This window comes from Scleropages formosus, chromosome 3, assembly GCF_900964775.1.
Source record: "Scleropages formosus chromosome 3, fSclFor1.1, whole genome shotgun sequence".
Taxonomy (NCBI): domain Eukaryota; kingdom Metazoa; phylum Chordata; class Actinopteri; order Osteoglossiformes; family Osteoglossidae; genus Scleropages; species Scleropages formosus.
This window is the reverse complement of record NC_041808.1, coordinates 19,993,524-20,016,142: the sequence shown is the minus strand read 5'-3', so window position 1 is coordinate 20,016,142 and position 22,619 is coordinate 19,993,524. Positions and strand designations below refer to the sequence as shown.

At 43.2% G+C, this 22,619-nt stretch overlaps 2 protein-coding genes across 5 annotated transcripts in view; both read right to left on the bottom strand.

Annotated features, from left to right (window-relative positions):
• Positions 1–1,621: 1,621 nt before the first annotated feature.
• slc2a2 (solute carrier family 2 member 2) lies at positions 1,622–9,587 on the bottom strand. Its single transcript, XM_018753443.2, has 12 exons — positions 9,443–9,587; positions 9,097–9,240; positions 7,974–8,069; positions 7,460–7,647; positions 6,815–6,939; positions 6,374–6,489; positions 5,616–5,778; positions 4,261–4,448; positions 4,052–4,156; positions 2,980–3,081; positions 2,625–2,828; positions 1,622–2,372 (listed from the first exon to the last, which is right to left on the bottom strand). The coding sequence occupies exons 2-12, from the start codon at positions 9,109–9,111 to the stop codon at positions 2,169–2,171; spliced, it is 1,506 nt and encodes a 501-aa protein (XP_018608959.1). The 5' UTR covers positions 9,112–9,240; positions 9,443–9,587; the 3' UTR covers positions 1,622–2,168.
• A 1,208-nt stretch (positions 9,588–10,795) lies between these two features.
• tnika (TRAF2 and NCK interacting kinase a) overlaps positions 10,796–22,619 on the bottom strand; it is an 84,504-nt gene continuing 72,680 nt past the window's right edge. For all 4 annotated transcript variants that reach the window (XM_018753438.2, XM_018753441.2, XM_018753440.2 and 1 more), the window contains 12 exons: positions 21,256–21,434; positions 21,032–21,140; positions 20,273–20,422; positions 19,859–19,961; positions 19,557–19,727; positions 18,515–18,658; positions 18,248–18,382; positions 17,338–17,438; positions 16,508–16,657; positions 16,037–16,196; positions 12,506–12,645; positions 10,796–12,366 (listed from right to left, as the gene is read on the bottom strand). In XM_018753438.2, coding sequence (XP_018608954.1) covers positions 12,283–12,366; positions 12,506–12,645; positions 16,037–16,196; positions 16,508–16,657; positions 17,338–17,438; positions 18,248–18,382; positions 18,515–18,658; positions 19,557–19,727; positions 19,859–19,961; positions 20,273–20,422; positions 21,032–21,140; positions 21,256–21,434 — 1,626 coding nt within the window. In that variant the 3' untranslated portion in view covers positions 10,796–12,282. The remainder of the gene's footprint in view (positions 12,367–12,505; positions 12,646–16,036; positions 16,197–16,507; positions 16,658–17,337; positions 17,439–18,247; positions 18,383–18,514; positions 18,659–19,556; positions 19,728–19,858; positions 19,962–20,272; positions 20,423–21,031; positions 21,141–21,255; positions 21,435–22,619) is intronic.

Here is a 22,619-nt window from a genome sequence, read left to right as displayed (position 1 = left end):
TCAATTTTTTTTCTTGATTTCAAGAAATAATGGTACCTCGGCCCCCCCTTACAACAGGAGTTTGCTTAATTTGGTGATGCTATGGAATTAATGAGCCTCGCTATGTGACCTGGTGTATTTAATTGTTTTTCCTTTTTGCATCTTATCTTTTGCTTTAAAAATGTGGAAATAATTGCTTTCGCAAAATTATTAAGTAGCTTTATAGTTGCAAAGCAAAAAAGTGTATAAACTGATGTTTATTTCCATATATTTTCTACTATATTATAATAATGCTCTGTAATTGAATTACAGTTTTTTAAATTAATTTACATGCATTCATGTAAATGGTCAGTCAGACTCAATATTACTCAACATTCCTTTTGCACATGAATTTGCTTCTGTGGGAAGTGACATGGAAGAAAATGAAAAGTAAAGCTGTCACAGGGCAGTCCATTAACATTAGCTTCAGTTCATTGGGTTCCTACGTAGGGAATCTGAGAACGAGACTGATAAGTGTGTTTGCTGTTATCCCAGATATGTTAAACATTAACAGAGAAGCTTTGCTTTATCCAAATGGAGAACTGAGGGTTGCGGCTGACAAAAACATTTTCACCAAATTACCATATAAAGCTTATAATTCTAAGCAATTCTTTAAAAATGTGTTATGCAACCTAATGCAACTGATAGAATGATGAGCAGTATTAAACTTGTGATTGGATTAACCATTTTCACAGTAGCTGATTTGAGAAGAACTGACATTAACTGAACACATTCAAATATGAAATATCCTGAAAACAGTAACAATTCACTTCTCATATTAGGTTTTATTTGGTTCATTCTGCATTTCTGAAAGAAAGTCAGCACATTTTAATACAAGATTTAGATCTCAGTTAAAAACTCAAGGTTTAGCAGCTGCCTTGATTTTGGTGTAATACAAGAAAGTAACATTTCATAAGTAAAAGATCCAAAATATATGTAGTACAGACTGAACTGAATATAATACTGAATCTTCAACTCTGTTACACTAACGTAATACATAAATTACATGGTATATAAGTAGCATAGCCTTTATGTCGCTTCCTATGAAATATGAAATAAATAGTTTAAAATGAGCCTTATTCAAGCCTTATTTAAAATAAGCCTTTATTCAGCCGCTACTCCGGCATTGTATGTGATTGTTTGTGTATCTTATATTATTAAAAAAAAAAGGTAGTGTATCAGGGTTTGTCTATCCTGTGTTTTATGCACCTACTCAAACGATGAACATTGGCGCAGCAAGTGGTAGGTAACAAACTAGGTGTATTTGAGTCACATGTCTGCAGCTATGTCTCTTTCTCTTAATGTAATGCATAAATTGTACTTTTGCTGAGATGTACGTCGCTTTGGACAAAAGCATCTGCTAAATGAATAAATGTAAATGTAAATGTAAAATGATCAAATACTGCATATAATAATAAAACCTCTCTACATTAATGTAATATTGGGAGATTTAGATAATATTCCCTAAGAAGCATTTTTTTAAAAAAAGATTAATTCATACCATATAATACATTCAGACATGCTTTGTTGTCTATATTTTCTTCAGACATGTCAAATATCCTACAATAAACAGACTAACATTTTGTAGTCAGTTAAAATATTTTGCATAAATTATATAATAATCTCCTGTAAAGTGTTATATAAGTTAATAGACATCAGCAATAGAGAACACTTAGCTACATACAGTATTTTTAAAATTATAGAACACAGAATATATAAATAATAAACATTCCAGTTTCACTGCATTTCATTTTCAACTAAATCCAAGTGTGTTGTTTGCTCTGCAGAAACAAACATCGACAATCTGAGGACACTTCTCTGCAAAATCTTGCTTTGCTGTTGTCATCACCGATTTTATAATTTGTTGCATAAATCTCCTTGCTGGGGGTGCTCAAAATGTCTAATAAAGGCACCAAGAAGTCAACACAACATAATTCAACATGAAGAAGTACCTAAAGTGTATAGATACATGTGATTACCTTTAATGGCTCTTACAACCCTGTTTCATCTGCATCTGCACAAGAAGAACACCTGAGGAACATCGAAATAAATTTTTTTACAAAGTTTGGCAGGGATGCAATAAATATACCAAACCAAGGAATTCTGTGGCACCAGGTGAATCCATGCAATCTTGATCTCCTTAAGAACCCTCAGGCATCCGATGCAGATCTGAGTTGCTCAAGTTCGGTGGAGACAGCAGCCATGGGATGCGCGGGGCGGCGTCTGCGCTGGAACTCTGCTGCAATTTCCTCAAATGTCTTGCCCTTGGTTTCTGGCACCCGGCAGTATGTAAAGACCGCGAATCCAAAGAGAAGCACCGCGAAGATGATAAAGACGTAGCTTTGGCACACAGCCTGGAACCCATGGAAGAGGAGGCATAAATCAAAGGATAAGTCATGAATCTTTGCTCTCTCTTGGTATTTGGGAGTGTTTATGAACCAGCTGCTTTGATCAAAGTTAAAAAATAGCCAGTGGTGCTGTCACTTTAAAAACATTTAATGTACTGTATTTCATCTACCGTAACCTGAAAAACAATGTGTAACTAGTCCATCTGTTTTGTTCATGCATTTCTAGTGTCACTATGAGCCCCCCGTAGAGTCCCTCACCTGCACATAGGGAAACCCCATGCCAATGATGAAGTTGCTGGTCCAGTTGCAGCAGCCGGCTAGCGCAATGGCTGCAGGCCGGGGCCCTTGGCTGAACAGTTCAGCCACAATGAACCAGGGGATGGGGCCTGGCCCTATCTCGAAGAAGGACACGAACAGGAAGATGGCTGTCACGCTCACGTAGCTCATCCAGGCGTAGGAAGTCTGCAGGGACAACAGTTTCAGTGATCATGTTGCGACCAGCGAGCTGGGTTTCATATGATCTAGACGGGAGACTGGCAGTCCTCAGGATGCTCAGATCGCCTCCTTTCAGCATCCGAAAGGCAGGTGTAAAGCGAATGGCCGCGAGATGTACCAAGTAGACGAGGCTGATGGACATGGCCACCATGCAGCAACACATGCCGCTCAGTCCAACCAAGGTCAGAGTGCGTCGGCCAGCTCGATCTACCAGCATCACCTGAGACACACGCACACACAGACAAATGTTTGTTTTCATCTGTTTTGTGGGGATTTCACAATTATTTCAGTTGAATGCAATAAATCATTCCTAATTACGGAACAATGAAACTGAAAAACATACGGAACTATGTATCAAACATTTTTATGCACTCTAAGTTTAATGAACCTTAAAAAGAGAATTTAGTGTATTTTTTTTTTCCAAGGTTAACTGTCCTTTTTGGGACGTCCCCTCAATGTATAGGAAAACACACACAGTATCAGTTTAAAAAAAAAGTATCATTGAATTGTTTACAGTTAAAACATCAGTTTCACAATTGTATCAATAGCAAGAGTTTAATGCAATGACTGGGACTCCGCACATTTTGACTGCATTGCTAGGTAGCCCATGCTGATCAAGAGGTGAATCTGTGTCTATTCTGGGCACGCACACTGAGCGTCTGCATCCCACTGCACACGGTGATCAGGTGATCTGGGGATGCCTGTCCTTGACCTGGGAGGTAAACGCAGTTTTGTTCCCGTGATAATGCTGCCGGCAGGCCAGGGTTTTAATGCATGGCACAGCACAGGCTTTCAGATAGCGCTTATCACAGCCAGTACCAACTCATACACCCAGATTTGCATCATGCCAGCAGTGTTATATGACCACTTACATCAACCTCCAAATCAAAGGGCCTTTTTCAACTGCCTTCTGTTATGCGGAAATCATCAATCCAGGAGAAAGTGATTAACCAACTATAGCACATTATACTGAACAGTGCATAAATGGTGTGATTTTAAAAAGTAATGATTTATTTTTTTTTAGAAGACTCATTTTTTTTTTAAGGAAACAACAATATGTGTTAGTGCACGGATCCAGTTATAGTTTCCGAATGGATGCTTAGTGTGTCCCAGGAGAAACAGTGAGACTGGTTACTAAGAGATTCATTCCTCTCCAGTTATTATTGGACTTGAGCACAAGGGTCCCTTACCGACACCATAGTGAAAATGGTATTTATTGCTCCCACTCCAATGGTGGCGTAGACCGGTTCAGTGACACCAGCATCATAAAAGATGCTGGTTGAGTAATAAAAAATCTGGAAAAGGAAACAAACATTATTGTTGGATTAAATAAGGCAGAAGCAATAAAAGTGCAATTTAGTGATAGGAAGAACAAAGGAACAAAAGAACACGGCCTCACAGCGTTGATCCCCGAGAACTGCTGGGACAGGTGCATCATAAGGGCTACAAAGAGCTGGTGCCGGTAGGTGGAGGAGCCCAGCAGCGTCATGATGGACACCTTTTCCTCCTTCATCGCCTCCTCCTTCTCTTTCTTCATCTCTGCCATTTCCTTGGAGGGGTCACACTCGCCACGGAACCTTTTCAGACCTGCGAAACCAATACCGGGAACGCTGTCGTGAAAGCAGACACCCGCCATGCGACTGGCTGGGTTATTGCACTCGCACCTCAAGTAATGAGCTCAGTTCGTGACACGAGGTACAAGCGTGCGTATTATTAACGACCGCGTTCGTAATTAGCAATTAAATGTTCAAGTAAATGTTCTCCTGCTGTTCTGCTCTGCTTAGAATGCAAGTTCAAGGCTGCACGCTATCTGGCACAAATAAGAATGTGACACTTGAATGTCATGTGTTAATGGGATGCTGTTTAAAATGTACACTAAGACTACTGGATTGCAGCTCGTCATGTCTGGGCAAGTCACCCTATACAGTCATTGCCCTCTTAACATCAGGGTCGGGGTCTGTGTCTCTGGGGGTCTCGCCCTGTCCTGTGAGGTCCTATAACTGCTGCTGTTTTAGTTAAACAGTTGGGACATACAGTGCATAGCTATTTTAGTACACATTTGTTGTAATAACATATTAAACACTCACAACACTCACCAATGTGCCACCTTTAGTAACTAGAGTTGAGCTGCTCCTTCCAAGCACATTGGTAGATTACATTGTCACTTAAGCATTCTCATGCTCTGAGTTCTCTGGCTGACTACCGTTATTTATTCTTGTTATTGTTACCGTTATTTATTGCTATTGTTTTTTTAGCATTACTCATTGTCATTGTTATTGTTCTGTTTTTGTGCAGTATTTCTATTGTTTTGTTCATAGTCTGTGGAGAAGCATTCAAGAAGAATTTCATGATACTTGTACATGGTACTTGTACCTATGACAATAAACTTGAAACTTAAACGTGAAGAAAACCTAAAATATATATTCTTAAATGTGCAGGTTCAGTTGTACATGTGAGCATTTTTGACAACGTACTTATGAGTACGGTCCCTGAAGTGAACATAAAGGAGAGAACACGGTCCAAAAAGGCACGGGCGTTAAAAATGTGCCGTTGCTCATCACGTATGACGTTAACCGCCCGGTGCCTCGAGCAGACGGATAAATAAAAAAGCATGTTAATTTACACAGCTGTAGGAAATGGAAATGCTAGATGGACGGAGAGCTGACTACTGTCAAAGTCGGCCAAAAGTGTCTGTCCACCCATCTCCCGGGCTCTGCTGACACGCAGGAGGCCCCAGTGAGGACACCAGCCTACATTTGCGCGCCTCCTCCTCCTTGCCCAGTTTTATGTAGAGGTAACGTGGGCTCTCTGGGCACAGGGGCAGCAGCAGGCTTTGCAGCACAGCAGGAGCGCCGGAAAGACCCAGCAGCACTGGCCACCAGGTATCGTTCCCCAGCAGGAAGTCCAGGCCAACGATCTGTGGTACGGACACAACATCAAGGTCATCGACATCGACAGTCTGTGGCTGTCAGTCTGCCGGAAAGCAGAAGACAATAGGTTCGTCTCTTTATTGACCGATGTACCTGTGAATTTAATCCTACATAAACATGTTTTGTTGAGAACATAAAGCAACCTTCTGGTTTCGACAGTCTGAAAAAGCTATGAGATAGTTGTTTTTTCATTTTTTAAATGAAACGGGAACATTCTGTATACGTCCAGTTTCTCAAGTTGATATTGCCCTTATAATGAACAAATGACTTATTGTAAAAATGTCCTGAATTTCACAGTGGGCAAATTCACTTTTTAGTTCAATAACACGGCATCTAACACCCAATGAGCGCTGGATAAAGGAGAGTATGTGAACTAGGAGGGAACAGTCACATCAAAATAATAAAGCATAAATAAAGTCCCACTGAAGTTGTGTGCTTATAAATCTGTATTTGCTCAAGGTCTTCCTCCTTGTCCAGGGATTTTATGAAAAGTTATATCATCAGCAGCCATGAATATTACATAGACTGAAGGTGTCTAAGAGTATTAGAGAAGTTGATTCATCTGGCCATTGTTTCCCTCACCTGACTAATCAGGATCCCTGTGACGATGGCCAGCTGGTGCAGGGCGCCCAGGGCACCACGGTATGCCACCGGTGCAATCTCCCCAACGTACATGGGCACTAGACCCGAGGACAAGCCTTGGGTGGCAAAGGACAGAGTTTAGGTGTGTGATTCAGAAGGAATATTACCCAAGCCCAGCTCCAACACCACTTTCACCAGCAGCATCACGGAAACACTTTCAACAGGCAAGTGATGTAGTCATCAACATGGAACAGACTCCACTAGCCCTGGACATGCTTCAACCACAAAGTCTGTACCACCATGTCCAATGCCTCGTCTGTCTTTAGACGTCTTCCTGCAAAGCATCTAGCATCGACTAACAGCAGAAACCTTTTCATTGCTCCAGTGAAAATGCATCACCAAATACAGTCCACTAATTCCAGTAGAGAAGTTCCTTCTCACCACAGTAGAAGCCCATCAGGGCCCGACCGCTGATGACCATGATGTGCGGCTTTCCTAAGCTGGATAGGCCCATGAGAAGGCCTGCACCAATGGCCAGGACATTCACAGCCAGCATGCCCTTTACCCTGCAGAAGGGAAAATGCTGTCACTGATGGTTTGGAGAAGAGTGAGCAATACTCTGGCTGTGACTCGAGAGCTCCACTATGTCTCCTTACCAGCCGGAGAATGAAAGGTCCTACTCACGTAGAGCCAAGAACACAAAGGACGTTATTCAAGTACTGGCTAATAAATGAGGGCTCTGTGCCTCCAAGTTACCCTGCAACCCAACACTCTCTGTCTGCTTTTATTCATCCTGCTCTGGTTCGTTATTTTGCCCACATTTGGTTCAGCGCTGGTGTAATATTTAAGTGACTGATTGTTGTTGGAATAGCTGGGGATGTAGATGTTTAGGGGAACACAACCAGAACGCTGAACTGTAGCTGGCACTTGAAGTGAACAGCTCTAATAGATAGGCATCCTTTTGAATGGATGCTGAAGTCAGCAGTTTGGGAAACACTAGGAACTGTTTAAATCTGGATAGGGTTATCTTCAACGCAAACAGAAAGGTAGAAGGCACACGGGTCACGAGTGCAGTGTGTTAATCACCTTCCTCGGAGATCACCCACAAAGCCCACGAGGAAGGAGGAGAGCATGCCGCCGACAGAGAAGATGGCCACGGACAGGGACCAATACATCACCACGCTGGAGTGGGGCACCTCCTCGGTCACGTTGCTGGCGCCGATCACATTCTCCTGCAGGACTCCCAGGGCACGGCTGTAATGTCTCTCTATCACCTGGGACCCCCCCAAAAAAGATCTCTTACCTTAAAAAACCTTTCAGCATCTCTAAAAACAGAGCCACGGTCATGCCAATGCTCTTGTGTATAGCTGAAGCACACAGAGCATCTCTCAACTCTCTTGTACTATAAAATTCGAGAAAACTACAAGTAATATGACTTTCATGCATGTGTATTTGTTATGTTTCCTAGCCCAAAGGCTCAGCTGTCTTCAGGCCTCATGTTATTGCATCCAGTGTTTCCCACGCCGACTGAACAGATGGCGTGTCTGCCGTATGCGCGCACACGTGTGCAGGATGTGGGGGGGGGCAGGGGAAGACTCACCTTCTGTGGTGCATTGATGACACCGAGGCTATAGCCATACTGCAGGGATCCGAGCACCGCTGTGAAGACCGCCAGCGCCAGCGTACCGGAGAGTTCCTGCAGGACACGAGCACCCACATGGCCATCAGGGTACCAGACAACTTCCCCTTTGCACATCCGTGTGGCTGTGCAGAGTCGTCACTGATCTGAACGCATTTTTGTCATATTGCACAGGCACCATGTTATACTATATTAGAAGTGAAGCATGCTTTACTCAGACTGCCACTTGTCAGCCTCTCTCAGCCCAGAGGAGCTGCTCTGCTTACAGAGGGTCAGCAGTGGGCATGGTAGTTTAATACCTAAGCTTGTTGTGAAATCGTTGTAAGCTCAAATGCCAAGCGAAAGGTTATTTAATCTTTTAGTTGGGTTCATTTCCCGAATCACTTTGCCTATTTAAACATTTCGAAAGGGCACAGATATAAACCAGAAAACAAACATTGCAGTGTCATGGAAAGAGTGCAGAGACAATGGAGGTGGATAAGCGTGAATCCCTGGAACAGGGAAAGGAGGACAGAGCGTAGATGCGGAGGGCGAGTAGAGCAGCGAGAGGAGTGACGTGACTGCCCGTTGTGGACGTGGACATCTCATTCAAAAATATCATTCATGTCCGTTGCATCATTCTGAATCCCAAGAGCACGAGATTTAAATAAAATCTCCCAGTTTGTCTTTACTGGAGGCACCGTTCATGTTGCGCATGTAACCTGTTCCTAAACACTGTTAATTTGAAATATTCTTTCCATTAATAATAGCAGTGATAATAACAATAACTAAGAGCTCCAAAAATATTTGGACAAAATGTGACTATTTAAACCAGCACCAGTACCGTGCCCCTTCACTGAAATTTCCGGAAATCTAATAACTCTGGAATAAATTTTAAAGACACTAATCTGTTTTTTTTGTTTTTTTTTTTTTTTTTTTTTTTTAATTCCCATGACTTTGAAACAATTTGTGCCTAGATAGATCCTCTATCAGGTCTAGAGATGCAATTGTCACTGCTGGCTTTTCTTTAAAACCTAATCCCTAGGATTTCCTGCCCATTTCTCAGAAAAGGGCTTAATGTCCCCAAGCAGACAAATTAACGTACCTTTCCAGACTCCATCTTCCCCCATGCACGAAGCTCCCCGAACAGCTAATAACCGTTCCAAGGTCCCCTCAACTGATTATAGATCCCTGGGTCCACGTCTGGGTAATGATCAACAGCCGGGAATCACGCTCCAGCCACCTGCCGCTGATATTTCGCAATAATGCAAGGAATATCAACAGGTACAAATGTTTTCTTTTGCTTGTTATTGACAATACATTTAAGAAATGATCATTTAATTATATTTTTCAAATATTTCATGTTTCTTAAAATCACTGCCGATGAGAAGGCAGCACCTTTTGCTCTCATTCTAATGGTCATATTCAAAAAACGTCAGTTGTTAACCTACCAAGCTGTCGAAAGGCACAGAAGCACGGCTTCACATTTTTTGGATTCAGCAGTTTGGATTTTGATGATCGTGAAGTAAACAGGAAAAAATTGATTAGAACAGAGAAGAAACTGGCAGTCCTGACAAAAAGAGTATCTCTCGCAGAGGTGAATCTAGTTAATAATAGATACTTGTAGAGGAGACGGGCCAAAGTCTGAGGTCCTCTTCACTGAGATCACAAAAGCTCCGCAACTGAGAAGAACCCAAGTGCTAGCAGCGCAACCTCAACGTCCAAGACGTCCACGTAACAAAAAATAAACAAGAGGTCGAAGCAGGACTTGCAGTTTAATTAATTAATTTATTATTAAAAATAAACCAAAAACAAAACAGTACATGACCATTTCTGTCCTTGAACAGTGACATACTAGGAAGGTCCGAGATGTGTGTGAAGTCCACTCCCAGCCTTATTCCATTTCAAGCCTTTTCATTGCAATCGGTGTGACTATGACAGAACAGAGTCCAGTGAACGCAGAAAGACGTTTCCGCAGAGGCGGACAGAGTGCTTCCATCAGAGAACTAATAGAAAAAAAATGTAAATCAGTAGTACACCTTATTGCTAAGACCCTGTTTCAGGGGCGAGATATCCTCTTTTCCCCAGAGTGATCTCATTATTAATTCTTTATTTATATTTAAAATATAAGCATGTAGTGTGCAAACAGTAACAGTGACCCAGAAAATATCTAAAAGTATCACAATGATTTCTCATCTTACATAAGACCTAACAATGAGATGGAGAGATACTTAAAAAAACAAAAGAAAACTTACAAAAACAATATGCATAACACAGCATAGATATTTAACCCTGCTATTATTTACTTTTGTCTCATATTAGCACTTAAAACTCCAAAGAACTTCAACCTAGAAAACATGTTGCCTTGTAAACCATAAATACAGTTTCAGAGTTTTTCCATTAGCCTCAAAATCCTGGTGAATTACATGAGTACATTGATGTAAAAAAAACCCCTGATGACCCATAAGCCAGTGACGAGTCGTCCTGACTGACGACCTGCTGTGTTTGTGATGTTGCGAGGCCATGATGGGGGTCAGATAGTTGGGACATGGCTTTGGGAGCCCCCGTACCTGGCAAGCTATACTAAAGTCCAGCGATCTGGAAACAGCGATGAGGTCAGGGTTGCTCATCTCAGTTTGCACCCAGGTCAGATGCTTGTTCCAGGATGACCACCAGCCAGACCAAAAGAAAACGGCATTGAAAACAGATGTAAACATGGATGTTGATATTTATGGTTTTTGCTTCCCATTTTCCAGTAGTTCAGGTAAAAGTGAAAACCCCCCAAAAACAAAAACACACTGTTAATTAGCAGTTAATAAAAAGGATCAACAGAAATATACATTAAATGTACAATATAATGTGTACTTTGTTTTTTGTCTCACTTCACGTACTGGAACATTAAATGCTAAAACTGTTAACGAAAAAATAACGAAAACTAAAACCAAGACGACGAATGGCAGAAAAACAGAGTTATTACTGAGTGAAATTTTACACTGTGCAAAAATACCTGCAGAGTGAAAGACTGATGCTTATGACCACGTGTGGATTTTGTTTGCAAGTAGTTTCTTCTCAGGAACTGCAATGGCAGCAGACTTGGCCATCCTCAGATTCACACATACCATTCTCATTTACAGAACAAAAAGCAAATAATCCACGCATTCTAAGAAAAGAGCATGAAAGAGAAATGGCACACCCTGGGATGAAAATAAAACATGGTAAAAGCTGTACATATGACTGGCTTTGTTCCCATGCAGTGGGTGAAGCACCGTCAATCTTTGAAGGCCAAGTAACGAAGACAGGTCCACGGGTCAGCTACCACAGCGATACAGACTGTGTGGGTTTGCTGAGCTACTTATAATGAAGAGCAACTTCCAGTGAGAAAAAATTTCGCAATCTGTACCTTGGCGCTCGGTTCGCCCTTCCCAAGGTCGATGGGCAGCTCCCAACCAAAAAGCTACCCTATTTACCACAGGATAAGACCCAACCCCAAAGTGGTCCGTTTCCGTAGTAAAGTATCCCATGTCGCCCGGGTGGACACCACGGAGACCAGGACCGAATGCGGGAAAAACAGAGGAGGAGATGGCACTCGGTCCGTGTTTCACTCAGAACAGCAACTCAGCAAGTAGAGAAACACGTTTGTGTGGAGCCTAGGATACCGCGGTGAACCGCAGGAAAACGGGAACAAACGCTCAGGCATTATATTTCACCTTTCACCAGACACATTATGTGCATTTATCCACAATATAAATTCAGAAATTATCCACGCACAACCCCGGCTTGTTTACTCTTGTCATACATTACAGGTTCTGTAACATACACTTAATAAACCGATAACGTAGACTCTCATCACCAAACCATGAAAAAAATATTCTTCTGCTCTCTGATCCCTTTACATTCACGCACCCATATAGAAATAGTAAATACTGGGGTTGTGGGGGGAAAAATTAAAAAATAATAAAAAAAAAATCTATGCAAAGGACTCCTCAGAAGCCCTTGTGAGGTTATTTCTTGTAACCTCGGACATGAGGATTTCCCAGTGGCGCCCGGTTTCTCAGCTCGACAGCCTTTGGGATTTTCTTCCAACCACAGGGAAAAGCACCACCTTTAGGGTTGCCGAGAGACCACTTCTTTCCTCTTTACAGGTTCTAGACTGTGTGTAACTGGGGTCTGGATGTCCACCGTGTCCACACCATCACGGTTTGTCTTTGTCCAATGTCAGAATGTACCTTGGGGGATATGAGTGTGACGCTGACGGGGGCCAACACCGCGGACAGGCCGGCGGTAAACAGCACTACCAGTTCATCATGGAGCTCCTGTTGAGGGTCATGAAGAAGACTTGGCTGCTGCCCCCAGATCGCACAGAGGCAAAGAACACCTACAAAAAAGGGAGAGAGAATTGTGGGAAGGGCTGCTTCCTGCTTCCTTTGGGATGAAAGTGTCTGTGATTGTGACAGTGGACAATGGGAGAGAAGATGAAGGTCATCTTCGGGGTACCATGTTGGAGGTCTTCTTACCTTGTCGTTCCTTTCGCAGAGGAACTTCAGTCGCTGAGCTCGCTTGTGCATGAACACCCCGTCAAGGTGGCCCGTCTCTACTGAGCGGATCTCTATTGCCTTTTCGCCCCAGCCCATGATCTGGTTGGAGTGAATATAGGCTGCAAAAAACAACAGCAGGAGAGGCCTGACTCAGTTGCCTGCAGGGCACCGCTGGTCCTCACAGCATCGCTGCGGATCCCTTACCGCTGCAGCTCCGAACAGAACCAGTAAAGTGACTGGCCAGGGGAGGTGATCAATGCCGCAGTTACCAAACAGTGACAACAATGCAACCTGCTCTGGCTGGAGTTCAGACTCTAACAACTGGGAGACTAAACTGAGAAAACCACAGCAAAGTCACAGCATTGTGGACTTCTGGTTTTGGTGCTTTTTCCAAAGTAAGAGGTATAAGATTGTGGTTAGTGTTGAATTAAGTGCAGGCGCACGGGAGGGGTTTCCAGTTTTATTCGAGACTTACATTTACAATTTTCCATTTAGCTAACGCTTCTCTCTCTCAAATGACATACACTGCTAAGCAACTTACTTGGATTTGCCTGTTTACACAGCTGGGTAATTTTTAATCTGTCAATTCAGGGAAAGTACTTTGATGAAGGGTGCTGCAGCAGGGCTGGTACTGGAACCTGAGCGCTTAACCACTATGCCACTTGCTGCCTTTGTAGGTTGTACGATCATCTAGATTCCAGAAGAAGCCCTTAGCTAGGGTCATGTATGGCTGTATGGCTGAGCCAGCAGGTGGCAGTGCTACACCATAATGGCACATGGCAGGTATCTGCACATGGGAACAATGGGAGCTTGATCATATTTACGGGCGGTCAATTACTGAATTAGTACTATAACGGGATTTTAACAACGTGTCTATGGCAACCTCCATGTCTTTAGTTCAACATAACATAAAAAGACACACAGAGGAACAAATGCCGGAGAAACGAATCTCATATACTATTTAAGCGCTTGTACATTCAAATGAGGACCAACAAATAAAAGCAAGTACAAAAAAAGAAAAAAATAAAAAGCATATAAACAAAATGGACCAGAACAGCACCAAGCTCTATCCTGTACATGCAGAACACCTGTTCATTCAAGCAAAAGCAGGCATCCCTGAGATAAGATATTGGTTTAGGAGAACTCACGGTTGGGTATAATTTCATTTAAAACCCGCTTCGCTTCACGAAACATTTCTTCTCATTTATGCAGACAGAATATAGAATTTGTTCACCTTCCAACAACTGACTGGTGTGGAACCAGAACCACCATGTGGTCTCCTATTTCAGTTCATGCTACATTACATTGTCAACCTCCATTGCCCCTTGTTTAACCTGTGGTTTAGTTTGGCTTCACCTGCTATAATCTCATAACCATGGCTCCGTATGCACTGTCCAAACACTGTCAGTTTGTTCATGGAGTGTCAGTTAATTTGCATTGTTTTCATTCATTTCTTTTGTCTTTTAAAGTTCTCTTTCTATGCAAGGGGGGTGCGGTGGCACAGCAGGCTTGGTCAGGTCCCACTCTCTGGTGGGTCTGGAGTTCGAGTCCTGCTTGGGGTGCCTTGCAATGGACTGGTGTCCCATCCTGGGTGTGTCCCCTACACCTCCCACCTTGCACCCGGTCTTGCTGGGTTAGGCTCTGGTTCACTGCAGCCCCACTTGGGACAAGTGGCTTCATCCAGTGCATGTGTGTCTTTCTATGCATCAAAGGTTGCATTACCTCATAAACACTGAGTAACGTGTTTGTTAACTGTACAGTACGTCATATCTGTAAACAAGATGAACAAGAGCAGGTGGTCAGCCACACAGTATTATAGAGTACACACACACACACACACACACACACACACACACACACACACACACACAGAGTCTGAAACCGCTTGTCCCATACAGGGTCGCAGGGAGCTAGAGCCTAACCTGGCAACACAGGGCGCAAGGGGAGAGGACACACCCAGGACAGGATGCCAGGCTGTTGCAAGGCACCCCCTGCAGGATTCAAACCCCAGACCCACCGGAGAGCAGGACCCAGTCAAACCCACTGCACCACCGCACCCCCATCTATTATAGAGCAACAATGTGCAATTATTTGTAAGGGTCAAACCTAGGGCTTCACAGACCCTTGGGAGATTAATGAAGTCACACTGCCTTGTTATGGTGCATTTTGATAAATTGTTCATTAAATTGTCAAGTACTTTTAATGGGATTTAGTGATATTTTAGCAGAAACGATTGTCAATTTTAAGGGTCAGGGATACATAACAATTTTTTACAACTGAAACTCATGGTAATTCAATCTTTGACTCACGAGACTTCACCTTTCGAAGGGTTTTTCAGGAACGAATCGTACGACGGGGCACAATTTGTCCGCTGCAGATAGATATTAGCGGGTTTGTCAGAAACGGGGAGCTATTGACTTAGTCAGTGATGTGTCCCTTGATAAAGCACCACAAAGGCACTTACTGTTATCAGGCGTCTGAGGCGCAGAAGAAGCCGTAAATCTGAACGCATGGTAGCCAGCAACACAAAAGCATATAATACAACTCTCCGATTCTAGATTAGGGATCCAGAGGAGATAGAGGCTGCCGCACATTAGGTTTCATTTCTTAAAAGAAAATGAACGGAGAGGCAGGGTGTGAATTGCAGCGGTCTCAACGGTCCAGAAGAAGCAGGCGTCCCTGTCAAGTTTGGAGCCGCTGCCGGTTCTCTTCCGCTCCCCTTCTCGCCCTCCTTCTCTTAGGTTCAAACAAACAGGACCTCCAGGGACACTGTTGCCATGCAACACACAGGCTTTGATTTGCACTGGAACTTGCACTTATCAAAACACATCTATTCCCTAAAAGAATACTTCAGTGCGCATATTATTAAACTCCATATGAACTCCAAGCCCGATTCCATCACCGCTATATTTATTATCAGCCCTCCGTTTTTTAACATTAGGTGTTATTTCAGTTATTTGTGCTTGATTTGCACCCCCTCCCCCCATGCTTATGACAGCTCTAGGTGTGCGAAGGCAGGGACACAGAAATAGTTTATCGTACATGCTGTGTGACAGGTACGAGAACAGCACCAACTGCCAGATTATGTACACAGATAATAAACAAAACAGAACACTGTGACACAGGCTGACCTCTGAATTTAGTTTACAGCCAGTAAAGTTAAACAGAAACCACAAAACAGAGCGTAAATAAAGCGGGCTGAAAATGGTCTTAAACCGGGTTGTAAGCAGAGGGCTTGTGGGAGTTGTTTGAATCTGAAGACCACACATCTGCATGGTAAGTTTGTAGCTCCAAGGGAAAAAGAAGATCTCATGCAGGCAAGAGCGAAAGAATGGTGTGTGTGTGTGTGTGTGTGTGTGTGTGTGTGTGTGTGTGTGTGTGTGTGTGTGTGCGTGCGTGCATGTGAATGTCGGCATAGAGGAAGAGGTGGAGACGGCTCTGCTGCTGGGCAGGGGGCTTTTGAAGAAGGGTTTCTGGAGCAGGCTGCAAGCAAGGAAAGGAAGAACCTACCAACAGAAGTGGGCATCTCTCCCCACTGCAGCACCACGTCTTTTGTGATTCTTCCATACGTGTTCACATAGACCCCCTCATCTTCGTAACACAGAAGCATCTCCATGCCGTCTGTCTTGGGGAGCACCACGATGGCATGTGGGGTGACACTGCTCTGAATCTGACAGAACAGAAAAGATTCTGCTGAAGGAATAACGTACATATGAAAAAATGCAACTGCAGTGATACTCATTGGAGTTGTGCACAAATACATGCATCAAATGAAGATTTCCGTGGATATCAGATGGGACATGACCTACCATCCAGCCGTTCTTACAGCTACACTTTTAGGTGAAAGCCAAGGCACTTTGTCTTTACTACATCTATATTTCAAACAACTGTATCAATAAACACATAAAAAGCAGGTGTCTGACTGTAAATTTCAGTAACCAATATCAGTGGAGTATTTGTAGAAATACTCTCTCCACTTACATGGGATGGGATGTAGATGTCGTAGGGATTCCCGGAATCCACATCAATCACATGAAAACCGACGCTGGACCCATAGATAACCTTTAACCTCTGACCTTCCTCTACCGTCAGGTCCACTAGCTGAGGCCGGTGCTGGAGATCTGTGAAAGACTGAACAGTAGGCAAGCTATGAGTCTTTCAGCACAAACAAAGCAATGCGGAAACAGAACACGATCAGACCCATTTACTAATAACACCTCTTCTTCAAAAAACATCCATACAACATAGACAGCTGTAACTGGTCCAGATTCTCATTATACTCATTATATATAATTTCACTGAAATACACAGAAAAAGAGTGGGATTAAAGCTGATGTTTCATTGTTTCGACATAATTACTTCAAATGCCAAGACAGGTGAAATATAAGCGTATGTGAACAAGACAAAAGAAATAAAACCCCATAATGAGCCAGAGATCTGCCCTCCTGTTTCAAGGAAGCGCAACAATAATTCTACAGTGCGAGATGTCTCCTTCAAATGTTACTCTTATGTGCAGTTATTTGGAGTGATAAAACTCTGTCCTCTATGAGGATTGACAGGCTTGTCTTTGATTAATGCTGTAACTGCACTGATACTCATTTACAAATATATTAATAAACTGAGCAATGACATGAAAGAGTCCTCCTCCAGTCTCAGAATCGCATTCCTAATGTACCAGCAATAAATATTTCACATCGTAAGTGCCAGTGGGAAGTAAGCGATGTCGCCGGTCTCAACGAAAAGGGGAACATTTGCTAGGGCTACAGATATTGGAGAAGACAGCGTAAACCCAGATGACAGTTATCTCCTACCTTGAAAGCCATGAATTTGTGGTATGGCTTGGGGGCCCACGCGTAAATCTCCACAGAATTCTTCAGGGCGATCACCAAGAATTTTATCCTTTCATATTTGACTGAAAAAAGTAACATCAGTACTTCCATTAGCTGTATTACCAAAGCATGGCGTTATAGTCTTATCAATCGAGACCAGTGACCGCCCCCAGGTTACCATTCTTTTTGTCATATCAAACCTTTACAGTGTTTTAGCTCAATTTAAAACTATACCCCATACTATAGGCACGGTGGTGCAGCAGGTTTGGCCTGTGTCTGCTCTCTGGTGGGTCTGAGGTTCAAGTCCTGCTTGGGGTGCCTTGTGATGGACTGGCGTCCTGTCCTGGGTGTGTCCCCCCGGCCTTGTGCCCTGTGTTGCCTGGTTAGGCTCTGGCTTGCTGTGACCCCCCCCTTGGGACAAGTGGTTCCAGTCAATGTGTGTGAGCCCATACTATATTGGACTTAAAGGCCAACCTGTGTAAATTATTTTTATTTTTTTTCTCAGATTCTCACTGGTTGTGTATGGGGCGTACTGTGTTGTCAGAGGACATGTTTCCTTTTTCTCTTGACTGGACTGTACTATATGCTTATTAAGTCTGGAAAGCTGGATAATGAAATTAAAAATATTCCAGAGCAAAAAACTAAATTCTGATCCACATAAATTATCTATGTCTTGGAAATCCCCCAAATTTCTTTTAAACTGTGACAGAGACTTTGCGTCAAGGAGATGGATTAACAGACTACGCACCTCAAACTGACTTTAGCCCTTGGAAACCTGAAAATTGTGTGATCTGACTATGACAAATTAAAGAGTTCACACTGAGCTTCTCTGATTCACAAACGGCTGAACAACCTGCACAGTTTGGAGTTCAGTGTCCCTGGCAGCACATACCGACTTTGTAGTGGACACAGCTCTCAAGATCCCCAACGGTGATCCATCCCTGCTTTTTCTCGACCTCTGGGTCATTGTGCAGTATTCTGTTCCTGAGCCACGACAAGTAATATACCCTCAGCTTGTTCTTCTTCCCTGTGAGAATACAGAAGGGATTTCTCATCAAAGACAACAAAAACGGGTACAGCAAAAGAGCAGTATACTGGGAAAACAGGTCGGTGTAGCAATGTTCCCAGTTCTGTTGGGACTGAGCTAGGACTAACCCACCGGAGATTGTTACCAGCACATTGAGGCCCTCCAGGACGTCCATCTGTTGGAAGCGGCGCCTCGTGATGAGGTTGTAGACCTTCCCCTGGCCACTGCGGTCCAGCAGCATCAGCCCGTTCTCTGTGCCCACGAGCAGATTCACCCCTATAACAGACCACAGGCTTACGTCCTAAGCAAGTCATGTTTTTTAACATTCATACAGGTAAATAGTTAAATGGAGAAATTAAGCTTATTACTCCTATTGCGTTTGGTCAAATTCAACCAGATTACAATTCTTTACTTGGTTTCTTGCATCTGGCTGACATAGGCTTCATGATGTCCTCCACACTAGGCATCTGAACACATAAAGGTAATGATCACCAGTTTCACAGAATTCTATGAGTTTTATATGTATTTTTTTACATTTGTGGCACGTGAAATGTATGGCTGAAACTATAATCAACAGCAAGACAACAGAGGAAGACATGTCGACTGATTGTCACAGACTGGTATGAGCCAAGATATTTGTGTTGAAACCAATTCATATTTTGCTATGGTGCCACAAAAACTGTGTTTATTTTACTCAAAAAGGAGTGCTATCATTTCAGGTAAATGAGCTGTATAAGCCATAAATTCTAAAAAGAAATGTAGAACTTACAACAATGACTAGGAATGAAGTTGGTTAAATTGTATAACACAACATCAGGTGATCATCTATGTTCTATAATTGATTTATAGAGAATTATAATGGGCTAACCAGTTTCAGATTTTAACTCCAGAAGGCTGTCTAGGAACACAGTGCAAGGGCCTTCCTACAGGTACTAAGGTCATTTCTTTTTATAAACCAAAAACCTTAAGACTACAAGTCATTTTGCTTAACTGCTAACCCACCTGCTGCCCTGCTGTGTGGGTTTGGTCACACACAAAATGGTAAATAGTGGCATGGTCATATTGAGAGACTATAAAGGCTACCCTGAGAACCTAAACATTAAGTTTAATAAGGACTGGCGGATGTGACTAGCTACACCAGGGCTTTGTGGGATGGCAGCTGTATGGTCCTCACCCCAGAGAGCAGCGCACAGGATCTCCGAGTTGAAGCGCTTCTTGTACTTGCGGATCTCTGGCGTGTCACTGTGGGGCCGGATATTGGTAGGGTTCACATTCACCACAGAGATCTTGCGTGCCTCATTCAGCTTGGCCTGCTCTTGCTGTAGCAGCTCGTTGGCAAACAGTGCTGCTGGGGCAAGGGACAATGATCAAACACCCTTTGCTTTCAAGCCCCCCCTGTGACTTTGAGGTTTGGTGACGCTTTACATGTGTTCATGAGGCCCACAGCTCCAGGCACCGTCGCTGCTGTCCACTTACCAGCAGCTGAGTTTTCATTGTCTTCATCTGTGGGTGAAGTCTGGTAAACACGTGGGTCCACAAATGGTGTGAATGAAGCTTTGGATCCACTTCCTGTCCCATACTGGGGTACGTGGGGGAAAAGAAGAAGCTCAGGTCAGCCTAGAAAGGCTGTCTACGCCTCTGCCACCCCTACGAGCTGAAGGCCCACAGATATAACTCCAGCACACGATACTGGTTTGGAAATGACCAGATGTTCCAGATATTCTTTTTTAAAGAACTGCTTCAGAAAGCAGAAATAAAAAACAAAGACAAGGACACAAAAGGGTAACAAAACCTTCAGAGGTAATGGACTGGACAGAAAGTTGGGATACGGAAACATGTTCATGACCAGCAGGCTGTGAGGACATGAGCGTTATTCTGAGCTTCACCTACTTGGCTTATGGAGTCCAGGTCCTGCTGCTGTGAGCCTTCGGTGGGAGACCCCACAGGGGACTGGCTCTGCTGCACCAGGTCGGGCAAGTTGACATGGCCAGCAAAGCCATTGCTCTCCATGTGGCCGGAGCGTTTCCTGTCCACTGCCGACTGAAGGAGAGAGAACACATGAGGAGATGGATTCAGAAATGAAATGAAGAATTATCCTCCTGGGTGAATCAAATGGCAGTAGATAACAAAGAGGCAAAATAGAAACCCGAAGAGCAAGAGAAAAGCATTTAGACTCGTTCACCTGAGCTATCACAGGCATCTACACAAGCATTTGGGATGTTATTTGAAGGTATTACAAGAATGCATAGATGTGTCAGCAAAATGGGTGGTAATTCACGAAGTGCGACGGAGCATCAAATCATGAAAACCAAACAGATACTGAGAAGGAGAGAAGCTGTCTCTGTGCCTCGTGGTGTTAAGACCATATGCTGCAGTACAGTATAGCGGATGGTAGGGGAACAAACAGTCCGTGGCAGGCTGTGAGTCATAGGTGTAGCCATGGATTGCTAGTACAATACTAGAACCACAACACCAACTGCAAAGGCTATAAGTACAGGTGATGAGTTCTTAATGCACCGACAGCGTGACTGCAAGAAGCAAGCCATGGCCTCTAAACTTGGCCTGCACTGAGCACAGCATAAAGGAGACCACTAGTTCATTATACTTATATGAATGTTAATGGTAACACTAATTCTCCAGAACACTTACTTCCATCACCATCAGAGCATCATCCTTAGAGCTGCTGATAAAGGCATCACCATGTGCTTCATCATTGCCACCTGGCCAGCCCACACTATTTCCTGCAGGGACGGATGGCCTGAGTGAGACAGCACACACCGCTCTGTTAGTGAGAAACAATTTAACAGCGCATCTACCATGACAACCACCTCCTTGAATATCACAGATGACCAAAAGGGAAAGGAGAAGCTTACATGATCCGTGGGATGTCGCTGACGGGCACGGTCCCATCGTGAGCCACATTCTCACCATCCTCTTCCTCGCTGCTCTCAGACTCTTCGCTGGAGGACGAGTAGTCCGTCACCTTTATGGGCGGCCGGTTGCTCTCATCAACCCGGAGCTCCCGTAACTCTTTGGCCAAAGCAGTCAGATCCTGAGAGCGACATTAAGTGAAATTAGAAGAAATGATGATTCAGCTAGATTGGTGAGAAGCTAAGTACCAACTAACGGTCACATTCGCAGCCCACATGTCCCTTCCTCCATTGATGGGATAGAGCCCATCAACTCAGTGGGCCACACGGATCAGTCAGCCTGGAGCTCCGCACATGGCTGATACTTTCAAGTAGGGTGGAAAAAACATCCATGTTTAGAGTCCAACTTCCACAAGAGCTGACATTTAGCATGAAGTCCTATACTGGCAACCAGATGACAACGTGCTCTGTTTGCATTTTCCAGTACTGGCATATATATCAATCTATCCCTAAAACTGGGCGTTTTTTTTGGATTAAAGTTATAATTAATTCAGATTCAGCAACTATATATGTGATACATTTTTGGAACACAATTCGGTGCAAGTTATATATTTTTGAAGACAGGGACGTTTCTGTTCAGTCAGTTAACAGCAATAAACAGGAATTTAAGGAGATAAAATTCCTGGAAAACAAAAATACGTTAAGTTAATTTTAACTTTAATGTAACTAAGGTTGATAAAAAATGTTAAAATAACTGTTATAGCACATTTTGTATTTATTATATCAATATCCAAGACTTTTACAAACCTTGCCAGGTGAATAAATCAACGGACACTACTAAGGATCGTATAGTTAATGAAGCAAACTGAAAGAAGCCACATGCTGATGAATGTTGCACATGTTGCTTCAAGTCAATAAGAGATAATAAACTAAAAGTCCCGCGACAGAATAGCGCCCTATCCACGGTGCTTTGTTCCTCTTACTGTGTACTTCCAGAATAGATACTAGAAGACAGTGTCACTGCACAGCCTGGCTTCTGCCAAGCAGTTGATGAAAATGGAATAAATACAGAAGTCTTTCAGCAAGGTCTTAATTCATTTTAGCTTTATCTAAGATTTGTACAGAACCTAGCCTGGGAATAAATCGAGGGATGTCTCCATTATTAAACTTTTATTGATTGTGACATTATGGTAGAATTCACAAACGAATGGAGTTATGAATCGGCTTCTGGACTGAGTTGCGTTTGTATATCAAGGAACCGGTGCAGGTCAAAGCTGCAAAGTTCTGAGTGCCATGTACTTTATATGAAAGAGGAGAAAAACATTAAACAGAATGGATATTATTTAAAACAAGGAAGATTGCTTTTT